Below are 16,256 nucleotides of genomic sequence, written 5' to 3'. Positions count from 1 at the left end.
TTTGGCAATAGTATGGCTTGCCATAATTCTGAAACAAGGCACCCATTTTTCTGTGGGCTGACTAGAAAAGGTTAAAAATCCTTTGTCTCCATAGCATTCCAAAGTTATGAGCTACTCTGTAAGCATACCTGCTATTGGTATAAAGATTAGCAGTTATTCCTTTTGCCAACTGACAGGCTCTAATTAATGCTATTAACTTTGCTTGTTGAGATGGTTGCTCCTGGAAGACAAGCACTTTCTATTTCTTTGGGCAAAGACGCTATGGCATAACCAGTGTAATACCTTCCAGCTGCATCCTTTAAGTAAGAGCCATCTGTAAACCAAATAACATCAGCGTTAGTGAGGGGGGTTCTTGCATGTCTGTCCTAGGAGAGAGCTGGTCAGGTAAGATGATGCAGTCATGCAGCGTTTCAGCTGAAGGTGGGGGAGAGGGTGGCAGGATTTAGATGACATCTGGACACTGTAGTATGCGGCTGAGATAATAACTTCATGAGAAGCCAGTTACTAACTGATCGTGTTGAGTGTGATGCAAGTTTAGAAGCGTTTCCACAGAATGCGGGTGGAAGGCAGTGAGGGGTGATCGCATCCTTGGTGCTTTGGTTGCTCTTGCAGAGCTGTGATGGTTGTTGCATCATGCAAGGAGACAGTCCTTTAGCTGTAGGGTCTAGTTGTTGACTGTAATACCCTACAAGTCTGCTTTGTCTCCATGTTTTTGAGTCAGAACGCCAACAAACGTTTTACTTGCTAACAATTCTGCAACCTGAGCTGGACCCAGGCCCGACGGGCTTTGCAGACAGTCACGTGTGTGGCTGGCCTCAGCTGGGATGTTGGGATAGCTGGGTTGTCCTGCCTCTTCCATTTCATAGGATCTCGGGATCTCTTTCCATCATTTTTCCTTAGGAAGTTGGCCTTTTAACATGGTAGCTCACGGCTCCCAAGCGTGCACCCATGTGTAAGCTTTAACGATTGCACTGAAGTTGGCTTGGTGTAATTGTCTGCTTATCGATCTTTTTCTCGGCAGGTCTCCTGTTCTCTCACTCCGTACGTGATTAATTTATTTTCCCAGGACGTCCCAGTTACCCGGGCCGGGGGGGACCGGCCTGCGCGGCAGTGAGAGGTCGGGCCTGAGCAGGGCGCCTGTTGGATAGCGTAGCAGGTGAACTGCCCCCTGCACGTTAACAATCCTAACACCCTGCACCCTTTAAACAGGCTTCTTTTTTCTTTTCTTTTTTAAACAGGCTTCTTTCATCAGAAGTGTGAATCAAACTAATGCCGTTAACACACACACCCCCACACCCACACACCAAATTATGGCCTTTATGGTGCTACCGGTCACCAAGTGCCCTCCAAGCAAGCCCGTCGCGCTCGCGACTCCGGGGCCGCTCTGTCCGCGCAGCTCGAGGGCCTCGGGCCACCTGTCGCCCGGAACTTTCTCGGCCGGCCGGGGAGCAGCCGGGGGAATGCACCGGACAGGGCCGGGAACGCTTAGGCAGCCGCACGCGCGGCCGCGGCGCAGGGAAGAAGCGGGGCATTGTGGGAAGCGCCCGCGCTTTCGGCGGGTTCCGTTAAAATGGCGCCCTGGTGGCCGGCGGCGCCCGCGCCTTAGCCTGTCAGGAGCAGGCAGCTTGCGGGGCGCAGGAAGGGCGCGGGCCGCGGTCCCTGCGCGTGCGGCGGCAGTGGCGGCTCTGCCCGGACCCCCGTGCACGGCTCCGGGCGAGGATGGCGACCCCGGACCAGAAGTCGCCGAACGTTCTGCTGCAGAACCTGTGCTGCAGGATCCTGGGCAGGAGCGAAGGTAGAGTGGCCGGGCGACGCGAAGCCCGCAGACCCGTCCCGGGGGTTGCTCCCTGCGCGTGCAGCCCTAATACGTTCCGGGGCTGGAGGAACGAGGATGCAGGGCCGGGCAGAGGGCTGGGGGACGGGCCGAGGACGTGGGGCCCGGACGAGGGAGTGGAGGGCTGGGGTTCGAGGGTCAGGGAGCCGGGGAGGAGAGCGGAGGGCTGGGGGCCAGGACCGGGGCGGAGGGAGTGGAGAGGCCAAGGCCGGGGCGAGAACGCCGGGGCGGGAGGCGGGAGGGCGGAGCCGAGCCGGAGCGGGCTGAGTCACCGCTCACTCCGCTTGCGGGTCCGTCAGTGAGGACGGGAGGAATGCCAGCTCGCCAATTTATCCCCCTTCTCTGGTGTCACGCGCCGGGGGAGGGCGCCTCTGCGCGCCTTTGGGTTCATCCTGTGTGGGGTGGAGAGAGCGGCTGCGCCGCGGAGGTGGATGCGGGGTGCTGGAGTGTCACATCATCGTCCCTTTTCGTTAGGAAAGTTTAACAGGCTTGAGTATTATGGGAAGGGGGTGTTGACTATCACTGCCGTGTTTTCCTACTGTTTAAAGGGTTGAAGGTTGGATTTGATATAAAACTATTCTGGGAAAGTTCACATGGCGAAGATTGTTACTAATAAGCAAAACTAATCCTATACGGTAGGTAAACCATTTTGTAGTCGAGGTACTTTGAAAGAAATGGTACAGGATGCCATTTCTTGCTCCTTGTTTTGGCCAGGTTGGTGGGGGAGAGATTGAGGATGCACCATGAGGGAATTTTCTGAGTAATGGAAGCAACTGAGTTACATCTTAAGCACCAAAATGTGGAAAAGAAGTTACTCAATTTTTGAAGGAAGACTTCAAAGTTACATTTAAAGTACTGAGAATGCATTTTGACCTTTCATGCTTCATGACAATTACTGTACATAATTCATTGGATGTTCTATGATAATCTTGGGGCAATCATGAATAATTTTGTATCACTATTAAATGAGTGACTTCACACAGTTCTTGCTGCATCTTGTAAAGTTTGATTCTATCACTTTATTTATCTAAGAAATCTTTGAGGACAACCCCGTCCTCAAAGTTCCCCCCGGGAACTGTGCTAAGCGCTGGTGATGCAGATGCACAAGTCATTCCTCCCACAGATCTGACAGACACTCTACTGGAAGAGACAGATGATAAACCAGCCATGTTAATTAGCAATAAGTACTGTGGCGAAAAAGTAGGGTAAAGGAATAGAGAGGGAAGAGGCAGGTGAGGGAAAGCCTCTGAGATATTTAAAGAGACCTGAATGGAGTAAGGGAGGGCCATTCGAACATGTGGGGAAGGTTCTGAGTAGAGAGAACTAGTGGAAGGGTCTTGAGGTATGAGCATGGCCTGCCATCGTTTGTTTTTGTCATTAGCAGACTTGAGTTTCCTTTCTCATGTTTCATGTTCCTCGTCATAGGGGGAATCAGATAAAACTAAGATTGTTAGGACTTAGCCACCTTAATGTCAGTGTTTTCCTTATACCAGTGGTTCCAGAGTTTTTTTTTCTAGGGATAAACCACACATTCATACATTCCCATTGTTATAATTGGATTTTGAAATTCATTCATCATGAGCTAGAATGATATTTCTCAACTTAAAAACTTTTTTTTTTTTTTTTTTTTTTTGAGACAAGAGTCTCACTCTGGTCGCCCAGGCTGGAGTGCAGTGGTGTGATCTCGGCTCACTGCCCGCTCTACCTTCCGGGTTCATGCCATTCTCCTGCCTCAGCCTCCCGAGTAGCTGGGACTACAGGTGCCCGCCACCACGCCCGGCTAATTTTTTGTATTTTTAGTAGAGACGGGGTTTCACTGTGTTAGCCAGGATGGTTTCGATCTCCTGACCTCGTGATGCACCCGCCTCGGCCTCCCAAAGTGATGGGATTACAGGTGTGAGCCACCACACCCAGCCAAAAACTTTTTTTTTTTACATTGAAGATTCTTTGATATAAAAGTTTTGTCTCTTCTAAGAGACTGAAAAGCTTCTTTTCAGCAAAATTCTGTATCCTACTATCTTCCCATTTAGAACTGTGTCTAAATTAAAAGTGGGCTCTCAGATCCTGACAGGGTCCTCTCTGAATAAATTATTTATTTATTTATTTATTTGAGATGGAGTCTTGCTCTGTCACCTAGGCTGGAGTGCAGTGGCATGATCTGGGCTCACTGCAACCTCTGCCTCCTTCAAGTGATTCTCCTGCATCAGCCCCCCAAGTAGCTGGGATTACAGGCGTATGCCAGCACTCCTGGCTAATTTTTGTGTTTTTAGTAGAGATGGGGTTTCGCCATGCCAGGCTGGTCTCCAACTCCTGACCTCAAGTGATCTGCACCCCACCCCCCTGCCGCTTGGCCTCCCAAAGTGCTGGGATTACAGGCACGAGCCACTGCACCCGGCCCTCTCTGAATGAATTATGTCATGAAGTCCATTAAAGGTGATGCTCTTTTTGCTATGTTCTAGATAGCTAGGATTGTCAGGCATTTATGATATAATTTTAAATTATGCTGCTATTTACTGAAGAATTTATAAATAGTAGCTTACCTTGTTCTTTCATTTGTTATACCTTAGTGAGCAAAGGAGCAATATTAATTACTACCTTTACATATTTGGTGTTAAAAAATTTGATTAGTGAGCATTTTATCTGGTAACTCCATAGAATATTTGATTAATTACCTTATTCTTTGATGACATATTACAATTGGCCTTATGCTTTTGTAATACATTGTTTTTTTAGTACTATGAAATCAAGGCATAATAGGTACTTGTTACTTTTAATGAGAATTTCATATGAATCACATTTTTATAAGGTATCTTTTAAAAAATTATACAGTTGATTTCAAGGGACCTTCAGAAGCAAAGCACCTACATATAATGGTGCTTGACAATTTTATAAAGTTAGCATGACCATGATTTACCACCTTTTCCAACTTATAACATCTGTGAATTTGCTTGAAACACATACTGCCAGCCAGTCATAGTCAAATCCTGTCTCCATATCCCTGCCCCTCCTGGGAGCACATTTATTTATTATGTCTTTGCGTAATTATTCTTATCATTGGAAACAGTGTGCTTGATGTTAATGTTCAAATCTATCAGAGGTAACACTTCTTTTCATAGCTACTTTGTAATCCTTTTTCTAACTATGAGGTAAAGAATACATAAAGAGGAATTTATATTAGATAAGTATTTCATCATAAATGTTCAGGTATGACTACAGTACACAACATATTCGAAGATGATTGCCGTAATATGCAAGACCTCTATGAGTGTCCTACAAGCCACTATCAGAAGATAAAGGATTATTGTTTTGGTGATTCAGTACCACAAGTGGTGCTGCTATTGGTTTCATGATTTTCCAAAATGGTAAAGAGCTTTTGATGAAGTTCCAAATACCATGTGATCTTCCTTTGGTTATATGATTACATTCTTGGGAAGATCAATGTGTATTACATGTATATTAAGATATACATTAGATGTGTATTAAAACTTCAGAGTTTCAGGCTTTGTTTCAAGTTATACTTAATGGATTTACTATTTTTAAATAAGTTAAAATTTAAAAATTATTTTGGCTTAAATTTCTAATATGGTAACTGTGGATAGATATAACCTACATAAACAAAAGCTTTTTGGAGTTCTCAATCGTAATAGTGTAAAGAAGCCCTGAGACCAAAGAGTTTGAGAACCACACATCTAGAGTAATGTTTTTGTTGTTTTAGAGCATTGCTTTTCAACTAGAGCCATGCATTGGAATCGCCTGTGATTACACAAGAACCTGATAACGTTGATTGCCTGTGGGAAGGGGAGCTGGTGGCCAATGGTTGAGAACAGGACTTTTTATGGTATCTAACTTCATGCCTTTTCATTTTAAACTCTCTAAATGTGGGACTCACTCAGAATTAATATTGTGGGCTTCATCTCTAGGGCTTCTGATCCTGTAGGTGTCTGTTGGAGCTTGGCATCTGAAACATTAAAATGCATGATAAGTTACTCTGACTTGCATCTGGAGTCAAGGATGGCTAGTGTATGTGCTCTGTTCCTCTGCTTAGCACTGTGGCTTACTCCCAACGCCCTCCTGACCCCTCCCCCATCCTTCAGAATAGCAGAAGTGTGGAACATATATATAGTCCGTGCTGTCGACAAGAAACAGGAAGGCAGAAACTTGGGTCTTCCCAAACAGTTCAACTTTTCCGCAGTTGTTTTTTGAATCTTGAGAAACACACAACTGTGGAGTTTCTGTATTCACTTGAGTCAAATTTATTTTTGTGCATCTTGAAGTTCAGTTGTCATCTTTAACCTGAGTGTATATAGAATCTTTTGGGGATACAAAGGGCAACTTTTTTGTTTAAAAGCTCTTGGGCCCACATCCAGGTGTCTCTGGAGCCTTCACATTTGGGACTGAACGCAATTCCAGCTGAGGGTCTTGCCTTGGCTTTGTATCTCCTCTAGTTCCTCTTCTCCTCTTCAGTCAGAGGGTCCTTTCTAGAAAACCAATCTCATCGAATCTGTTGAAGGCTTAATTTGTTCTCTATTTGTAGTCTTCAAGATGAAGACCAAATTATCTTGCTTAAGGTTAAAAATTGGGTGCATTTTTTGAGTTGTGATTCTAATGGCTGTAGCAGATATAGTATGTATTTAATATTTTCAGGTTAATAACAATACGAATAGCTAACATTTACATAAAACTTAAAATATGCTGGATGTTGTGCTTATACTGTGGTAGAATTATGGTGAATCTCATTTTCTAGATGAGAAAACAGACTTTGAGAGATTAAGTAGTTTGCTCACTATCATCGAGCTAGTAAATTGTGGGGCCAAGGTTGGAACCCAAGTTTCTGATTCTACAGCTTGATATTTTGAATTAATTCACCCCTGCTCTTAAGTGTTGAATTTGATGGCGAATTTCTCTGTGTGCTCGATAGAGACAATAAGTCATGGCCCAGCTTGTGGGATGGCTTCTCACCTCTATCCGCTCTTGTGTTTAGAGTGTACAACTCAGCAGCACTGCTCTCTGGTCAGGCAGTGTGCCCTTGCATTCATTGAAATAATTTCAGAGGATCATCAGAGGAGTGTTCACTCCCCTTCCAGGAACCTGAGAACTGCCCACCCCTCACACACCCAGAGCAGATTAGAGGTGGGAGAACTAGACCTCTCCTTAGGTGATTTGTGGCCAAAAAAATGGAGTACTCTATTTTTTACTCTTGCATTAAGCAGAACCATCAGAGATCTACATCTGGACCTTGTCACCTGGGGCTCTCGATGGAGTGACTGACTGAGTGGCATTTAGAGCCCTGTGGCACGGCCTCCCTGCAGCAGCAGTATCCAGTGCCACCCTTCCCTGTGGGTTCCCCTCTCTGGTCCCTGGGCTCCTCACGTGGCAGCCTTGGCTGCCAGGCTAACGGTGTTTCCTGCAAGGCCTTCCCTCAGCATCTACTTCACGAGGTCCTCCTGGTCATGAGCTGTCATAGTGCCCTCATTTTCTTTGACGCTCTTATCACAGTCTGCCTTGGGTACTTACGTGCCACATTTGTTATGTTCTACGTCTGTCTCGTTAATCACTGTACATCATATTGTTAGGGCCTGACGTGTTTGGCCTGTAGTAAGTAGGAGTTATTCATTGAATTACTGATTGAGTTTAGTTATACTTTAAACACTGAACAGTATTTTGGGAGTATTTAAACCAGAAGCGTGTAGTGGACATTGCTTGATTTTTTCCCAGCTTATTCTTTGATTGCAGGTTCACTAAACAAGGAATGATTGCTATGTCTAATTTCTTTAGTAGTCTGGATTCTGTGCTTTTCCCTCTGAAGCACAGATTAAGTAGATTTGGTTTAAGAGGTAACAGTTAGATTTTTAAAAATATTTTATAATCAGCAAGAAGGATAGACTGGAAATTTGGTTGGTAAGAGGACAGGGAGACTCAGGTGTGGCTGAAGAGGTAAGTGGGAGTGAAATGATGACATCCATCTGAGGTGCAGAGAAAGTGAGGAGGCGAAGAGGAGAGTGTTTCTGGCATTGAAGAGTTCCTAACTCTTTGGTATGAGAAAGTTGAAAAGTATATAAAACATTTGGATTGGGCATATTTATGTGATGTACTTGAGTGTGAAAATGGTAACGTAAAAATAATTTTTACTGGCTGGATGCGGTGGCTCACACCTGTAATCCCAGCACTTTGGGAGGCCAAGGCAGTAGGATTGCTTGATCCCAGGAGTTCCAGACCAGCCTGGGCAACATGGTAAGACCCTGTCTGTACAGAAAATATAAAAATTAGCTGGATGTGGTGACACATACCTGTAGTCCCAGCTACTTGGGAGGCTGAGGTGGGGGATCACTTGAGCCCAGGAGGCAGAGGTTGCAGGGAGCCGAGATCTTACCACTGCACTCCAGCCTGGGCGACAGAGTGAGACCCTGTCTGGGAAAAAAAAAAAAAATTCTTAAATAGTGACACAACTTTTTAAGGAAACTTTTCAATGATACTTTTAATATTCATAAAATTAATATATACTCAGTGTAAAAATTCAGAAAGTGTGGAAAAATATAAGGAGAAAAATAAAAACTACCCCGACCCTGTGACCCCACAAAAACATTTTAGATTTCATTTTGTTCCTTTCCCCACTATGCAGGCATTCACTGGATCCTTGCTGACACAGTGCACTTTTGTCTGCTTTAGCTAGAATAGGGACAGAAAGATGGGGGGGTGTGAGTCCTTAGAGGATGTGGAGAAGAGCGAGCTGGGTGCGGAGCTGGAGGTGAGCTTGGTGTGTTCCAGGAATAGCAGGAGTGCAATGTGGGGAGCAAGGGGCCGGCTCCCTGGGCTGGGGCCAGGAGGTTGGGTTCTGTTGTGAATGTGATGGGGGGTGTGTGAGCAGAGTGATGATAATATTTATATTTTAAGAGGATCACTTTGACTGCTGGGTGGATAATTCACTCTAAGGGGGCAAAGGTGGAAGCAAGTGAGCAGCTCCTCAGGAGACTTCCTGTAATGGGATGGTAGCTGTGGAGTGATCATATTTGGGATATGCTTTTAGAAATAGAATCAACAGGATTTGCCGATCTAGATAATTACTTATAGTCTGAAAACTTCTTTATTTCTCTTACGCTCCTATTCCCGAACTCTTGGGTCATCAGTCAGATATAGATATTTTGGTCTGAAGTGTTTTTCCTCTGCCCACTTTGAAGGCATTCTTTCATTATTGATGAGAAGTCTGATGTTAATCCGTTTCTCACTCCTTTGAAGATGTGTCTGGTAGCTTTTAGAATTTTAAAAAATCCTGCATGTTCTGAAATTTTGCAATAATGTGTCTAGGTGTGGAACTTAAAAATTTACCTGGATTAACATTTGATGATCCTTCAGTCTGAGGACTTTTCCTTTTTTTAAAATTTATTATTTTTTTCAAAGCTAGTGACAGAATTTTTTTTTTGAGAAGGATCTTGCTGTATTGTCCAGGCTGGTTGCAAACTCCTGGGCTCGAGTGATCCACCTCGGCCCCTGAAAGTGTTGCAGTTACAGGCGTGAGCCACCACGCTGGGCTGACTTTTTTTTAATGATAGAAAAATTTTACTATTTTATTTTTCTTCATAATTTCTAACTGTTCTTTTGTTGTGTTTGATTTTCTAGCTTGCATTTAAATTGTCCTTTAGTATCTCCATTCTGCTGTTTAGCCCATTTAAAAAAATTCTCAGTGTTTAGGTTCACAGTGATTTCCTCTGTGCTACCATTTTGCCTTTGTGCTGGCCGCCACCGTCCTGTGTCTGTGTATGTCTCCGCTTCTAGAATTTCGCGTAAATGCAGTCATACAGTGTTCAGTCAAAAGTTTTGAGACTTGTTTCTTTCACTTAGTATAACGCGTTTGAGATGCATTTACAGTGCCATATCAATAGTTCACCTTTTCATTGCAGAGTAGTGTTCCATTGTATGATGAACCAGTTTATCCATTTTACCACTGAGGGACATTTGGAGTGCTTCCGTTTTTGGCAGTTATGGATAATGCTGCTATGAACATTCATGGACAGGTCTTTTATGTGAACTTAAGTTAGTTTTCTAGAATAAACACCTGCAAGTGGGGTTGTTGGGCCTCGGGGCAGGTGCATGCTCATTGTTTTCAGAAGTTGCCAGACTCTTTTCCAGTATGGCTGTGGCTGCTTTGCCGCTGCACCAGCAGTGTGGGAGAGCTCCAGGGATGCCATGGCTCCACCCACACTCAGCAGTGTGGGAGAGCTCCAGGGATGCCGTGGCCCCCCGACACTCAGCAGTGTGGGAGAGCTCCAGGGATGCCATGGCTCCACCCGCACTCAGCAGTGTGGGAGAGCTCCAGGGATGCCGTGGCCCCGCCCGCGCTCAGCAGTGTGGGAGAGCTCCAGGGATGTCGTGGCCCCCCGGCACTCAGCAGTGTGGGAGAGCTCCAGGGATGCCCGTGGCCCCGCCGGCACTCAGAAGTGTGGGAGAGCTCCAGGGATGCTGTGGCCTCCCGGCACTCAGCAGTGTGGGAGAGCTCCAGGGATGCCGTGGCCCCCCGACACTCATTAGTGTGCGAGAGCTCCAGGGATGCCGTGGCCCCGCGGGCACTCAGCAGTGTGGGAGAGCTTCAGGGATGCCGTGGCCCCGCCGGCACTCAGCAGTGTTAGTGGTTTTTAATCTTAGCTATTCTAGCAAGTGTGTTGTGATATCTCAGTGTGGTTTTAATTTTAATTTTCCTAGTGATGTTGAACATCTTTGTGTGTGTGTGTGTGTTTGCCATTCATATGTCTTCTTGGTGAATTATCTGTTCAAAACTTTTGCTTATGTCTTTGTGTTTTGCACATATTTTTTCTCAGTATTTTCATTCTCTTAACAGTGTCTTTTGCAGAGCAAAAGTTTTTAATCTCGATGAAGGCCACTGTATGAATTTCTAAAAAAATGGGTCATCATTTTGGTGTCATGTAGGAACTCTGCCAAACTCAAAGTTGCAAAGATTTCTTCTTTGTTTTATTTCTAAGAGGGGCTTATGTTTTACTCTTCTATTTGAGTTAATTTTTGTTGGGGTGATCAGACCCAACACCAGGTCATGGGGGTGACGAAGTCTGGTGGAGTCGAAGGAATGAGAAAAGACAGTTTGAGAGCTAAAGTGGGTCCAGGGGGCCATCGCTAGTGTGTAGAGGCTGTGAAGGCCCCGAGCTCTGGAAGCCCAGACTATTTATTGGTGATCAAACAAAGAAACAGGTGGTGAGAATGTGGGGGTCGAAAGGTCGCGTTGCATTAAGCACATGATTTACAGGTGTGATGGTTTAGCATACGCTCTGCTACTTGAGATAATGGAGAGCAGGTTCTTTTAACTCAAGATACAATCGATCCTGGGAGAGCAAGGAGCAAGGAGCCAGCAAGTCTAGACACATTCCAGAGCCACGAGTCCTGGATTCCATCCAAGCCACGAGGGGTTTTATGCCCTGGGCTGAGATTATGGTGCGTCAGGGTAGCCTTCCACCCTTTAGCACAGAGTTTGGTGTTCCAAAGGCCACAGGGGGTTTTAGACCCTGGACCCCGGACATGTTCCAAGACTCTTTTACATTAGTCAGACGTGCAAGTCCTGCCTCAGCTTTTCCCAACAAATTTTCATATGTGGCATGTGATACAGGTTGAAATTCATTTTTGAGTTTACCAAAGAAAGCTTTTTCCCCCCTCACATTTTAGTTGCTTTCTTATCTTGAAGACTAAAAGTTTGAAAACGGAGCTTCAAAAAATATTGATGCCATGGCTCCCCACTCCAGACTAATAAAATCAGAATTTGTGAAAAGTGAGTCTTGGCATTAATATATTTTTTAAAAAAAGTTTTATTTTAGAATGATGGTAGACTTACAGAAAAATTGCAAATATAGAGTTCCTGTAAGCCCAGTACCATTTCGTCTATTAGCATCTTACATAACCGTGGTACACTTGTTAGAATTAATTAATAATGATACACTAGTATTAATGAAGCTCCATAGTTATTTAGATTTCCTCACTTATCACTCGGTGGCCTTTTGCTGTCTCTAGGCTCCCTCTAGGAATGTTACATTCGTTTGTCTTGTCTCTTTGGGCTTCTCTTGACATTGACAATTTCTCAGACTTTTTTTTTCATGATCTTGAGAATTTTGAGGATTAAAGGTTATTAGTAGACTGTCTCAATTGAGTCTGATATTTTTATCATGACTAGACTGGGGCTACATATTTTTGGGAGGAAGACCCCCGGGGTGAAGTGACATTTTCATCCCATGATATGGAGGATACCTGCCACCAGGGTGATTCATCATTCTTGAAAGTGACCTTGATCGCTTGGCTAAGGTGTGTGTGCCAGGTTTCTCTGCTGTGAGTGACTCTTTTTTTCTGCTTGTATTGTGCTCTTTGGAAGAAAGTGTGCCCAGCCCACACTTATGATATGGAGTTGTTTTAGCTAGCTCCTTGAGAGTGAAGTGTCTACATAAATTACTTAGCCCTTATTATCTTTTACATTTTTATAAGATCAGTGGCAATATCCCCTCCTGATTCTGTGTCTTGTCTTGTTTTTCTTGGTCAGTCTGGCAAAGGTTTATCAATTCTGTGATTTTTTTTGTTTTTTTTTTTTAAGAATTTTTTCCCCCCCACCCCACCATTTTTTGTTGTAAATTTCATTGACTGCTGGGGTTTTTTTTTGTTTGTTTGTTGTTTTACCATTTCCTAATGTGTACTTTGAGTTTTGTTTGTTCTTTTTCCAGATTTTATCATATAAACTGAGATTATTGATTTGAGGTCTATCTTCCTTTTTAAAGAAAGCATTTTATGCTATAAATTTTCCTCTAAGGACTGTTTTAGCCACATCTCACATATTTTGATATGTTGTGTTTTTATTTTCATTCAATTCATTTTCTGATTTTCTTTGACAGTTTTTATTGCCCATGTATTTTTTTCAGCTTTGTTGAGGTATAATTGATAAATCCAAAATATATATTTAAGGTATGCAATGTGATGCTTTGATGTATGTATGGATTGTGAAATGATTACCACAGTGAAGCTAATCAATATGTTCGTCAGCTCACCTCAGTACCCGTTTTTTTGTGTGTGTTTGTGTGTGTGGTGAGAAAACCTGTGATTTACTCTCAGCAGATTTCAAGTACACAATCCGTTGTCATTAACTACCGTCCCCATGCTGTGTGTTAGGTCTCCAGAACTCATTCACCCATGACTGCAAGTTTGAAGTGCTTGCTCTTGGAGTAAGAAGTTGCATTGCTTTCTTCTACTGCAACCCCTTGAAAGTGCATTTACTGTAGTTTGAGGCTTTTCCCCGAGAGATTTCTAGGACCTTTATAGAGAAAGAGAAAGGAGTAGCAGTTTTTCCAATTTGAGGCCTGTTCTGACCTTTCTTTTGACAGCTCAGCCTTGCTTCTGTTAAATTTTTTAACTGTTCAGAATTACGTTCATTCCATGAATTTTTAAGTCTTGTAGTTGTTACTGTGAAGATGTAATATAACGATATAAAACAACCTTTTAAATAAGGTTTAATTGAAATAATGAAAGGGACGTACGTAATTTTCCTATGACTGCTGTAACAAATTATTACAAATTAGTTCATTTATTCCCCTGTATTTCTGGAGACCAGAGCCAAAGGCAGTGTCCTGGGGCTGACTGCAGGTTGCAGGGCTGGGCTACCCCTGGAGGCTCTGGGGGGTGCTGCATCGCCTTTTCCAGCTCCAGTGAGTGTGGTGCTCCTTGGCTCATTGGCTCCTTGGCCCATGTGTGTGTTGACTGACTGCCAGATGTTTGGAGATTTTTCAGATACCATTCTGTTAAGGATTACTAGTTTAATTCTGTTAGTGTTAGAGGACATACTTTGAATAATTTTATTGTTTTCTGTTTAATCAGACTGCTTTGTGACCCACAATTCAGTCTGTCCTGAATGTTCCACGTGCATTTGAAAAGAGTGTGTGTTGTTTGGTTGTGGGGTGGGCTGTTGTGTGAATACCGATTAGGTTTAGTTGGTTGTTGGTGTTCAAGTCGATATCCTTGCTCATTTTCTCTTCACTTGCCCTTTTGATTACTGAGAAATGCCTCTTGATGTCTCCAGATGTATTTGTGAATGTCTGTTTTTCCTCTTAGTTCTATTACAGTTTGCTTCATGTGTCTTACTGCTCTGCTGTTTAGAGTGTTCACATTTAGAATTGCTATGTCATCTTGGTGAATTGCCCTTTTATCATTTTGTGATCCCTACTTTATCCTTGTTAATTTTTCTTAGTCTAAAGTTTACTTTGTCTGATAGAAATGTAGCCAGTTCACGTTCTTTGAATAGTGTTTTCATGGAATATCTTTCTTCTTCCTTTCATTTTTAAGGATATCTTTCATCATGTTTCAGTTGGGCTCCTTCTCGATAGTACACAGCTTTAAGGGGTGACTTTTTCCAGCTTCCTCTTCTGTGCTGCTGCCCTCACTCTGGTTCCCAACACATTTCCTCATGTTCTGGCTAAAATCCGAACCCCCAGCCTGCCAGCCTTGTGATGGAGTCTTGGGGCCATTATTGGTTCTTGTCAAGTGTGGAATGGGGCAGCCCACTGCGGGGGTGCCCCTGAGTGAAGGTAGAAGGGGCTGGTAGCCTGGCGCAGGGCTGGGAGAGCTGTGGTGCTTCCTCCCTCCTTCCCCACCTGGGCCCTGGCTGGGGAGACTGGGCCTGGCTCGGAGGTTTTTCTGTCTTTGTCTGTTTGTGGTTTGGGTTTTGGAGTGTTACCCAGCCCCAGCTGGTGCAGTAAACAGCAAACACATAAAGAAAATATCAAAAAGCAAAAATGGGGGAAGTCATTCCAGGATTTCCTTTGATCCATCAGTTTCATACCCAGTCTGCTTCTCTTACCCATTGTTCAGAGTCTGATTAGAGGTGTTTTATGTATTTTTGCCAGAGTTTTACATTGTCATCAGTAGTGGAGTGTGCTTACTCTGTCTTGATGGAGATGACTTCTGTCTCTAGTTTCTTCTTTCAAGTCAATCCTGTTTGTTTTCTTTACATCTTTCAGGGATTCTTCAGTTTCTGTTTCACCAAGAGTGCTCTTCTTAGATCCACTTTTCTGGTTTTGTTTATATCTTCCTTAAATCCTTCCTTACATTTCTGGGGATTTTGGATTGTCTATGGATTGGGCTGGGGAAGCCACACTGTGAGCTCAGAGTGCCCACTTGAAGATTCTCTGTGGATTGGGCAGGGGAAGCCACACTGAGCTCAGAGTGCCCACTTGAAGATTCTCTGTGGATTGGGCAGGGGAAGCCACACTGTGAGCTCAGAGTGCTCCCTTAAAGATTCTCTGTGGATTGGGCGGAGGAAGCCACACTGAGCTCAGAGTGCCCACTTGAATTTCCAGGTGCCACTCATAGTTCCACTTCCTTCCTAGGATGGAGAACAGTGTTGGCTTTTGCTGGCAGATGCAGCTGGGCACTGCCCTGTTGGGCTGCTCCTCTGCATCCCGGGTTGAACTGGGCCCAGCACTCAGTGGTGGGGGTGGGGGGATCTGGAGGTATCTACTGGTAACTTGACTTCTAGAGTCATAGAAGTTGGGCAGACTGGCAGGCTCTCTCACCCTGGCACCAGCTCCAATCCACTTATTGAAGTGATTGCTTTTGGAAGGTGGAGGCTTTCTGAAAGATTTCTTCCTGACCCTTGACGTTCTTTTGCTGCTGAGATTGTAGTGGGGAACATTCTTCTCCCAGATCCCTTGTACTGGAGGCTTTCTGAAAGATTTCTTCCTGACCCTTGACGTTCTTTTGCTGCTGAGATTGTAGTGGGGAACATTCTTCTCCCAGATCCCTTGTACTGGAGGCTTTCTGAAAGATTTCTTCCTGACCCTTGACGTTCTTTTGCTGCTGAGATTGTAGTGGGGAACATTCTTCTCCCAGATCCCTTGTACTGAGGGTGGGAGTTCCTCAGATTGGGAGTTTGCCTCTGCAGAGATGAGAGCCTGGATTTTTTCCTGGGGCTGAGGCAGTTGCTGTGAACCATGTAACTTCCAAGGCCCTTCCCTTCTCATCCTTTCTGTCTTGTATGACTTCTTTGGACATTTATTCCACTCCAGGTTTCTCCCTCCCCACTTCTGCCTGGCCTGATCTGGTGATTTCCTTGTCTTGGCTGTCTTAATTTCCATCTTTTTGCCTTTTTGTTTTAGTTTTTGAGAGACTTCTTCAACTTTAAATACAAGCTTTCTACTTATTTTAAAAAACATCTGCCTTCATACTTTTAATATTCAAGAGCTTGTCTTTGAATTTATGGCATACTGTTTTGTTTCATGGATGTGTTTATGTCTAATCTCGTAGGCCATTATAGCTTCTTTGTTTTTGTACATCTTGCCCCCATTTTCTTATTTCCTACGTTGTTACTTTTTCTTAGAGTTTCCTTTTTTCCTTCTTGTGTTTGTCTCCTTTTTGTTTTAGATGATGCCCTCAGGTATCTGGCGATACCTGTTCT

The 16,256-nt window shown here is 44.1% G+C and overlaps 1 protein-coding gene across 6 annotated transcripts in view; it reads left to right on the top strand.

Annotated features, from left to right (window-relative positions):
- The first annotated feature begins 1,432 nt into the window (after positions 1–1,432).
- Positions 1,433–16,256, top strand: part of TUBGCP3 (tubulin gamma complex component 3) — a 105,119-nt gene continuing 90,295 nt past the window's right edge. For 3 of the 6 annotated variants that reach the window (XM_063697576.1, XM_031007165.3, XM_031007166.3), the window contains exon 1: positions 1,519–1,795. In XM_063697576.1, the coding sequence (XP_063553646.1) occupies positions 1,720–1,795 (76 nt within the window). In that variant the 5' untranslated portion in view covers positions 1,519–1,719. Of the gene's footprint in view, positions 1,796–2,052; positions 2,470–5,549; positions 5,673–16,256 lie in introns of those variants that run through there. The other 3 variants (XM_063697575.1, XM_055360356.2, XM_031007164.3) reach the window with 3 other exon arrangements.

The sequence above is a fragment of the Gorilla gorilla genome, chromosome 14, assembly GCF_029281585.2.
Source record: "Gorilla gorilla gorilla isolate KB3781 chromosome 14, NHGRI_mGorGor1-v2.1_pri, whole genome shotgun sequence".
Taxonomy (NCBI): Eukaryota; Metazoa; Chordata; class Mammalia; order Primates; family Hominidae; genus Gorilla; species Gorilla gorilla.
The sequence above is the reverse complement of the archived record's forward strand: the minus strand, read 5'-3'. Positions and strand labels throughout refer to the sequence as shown.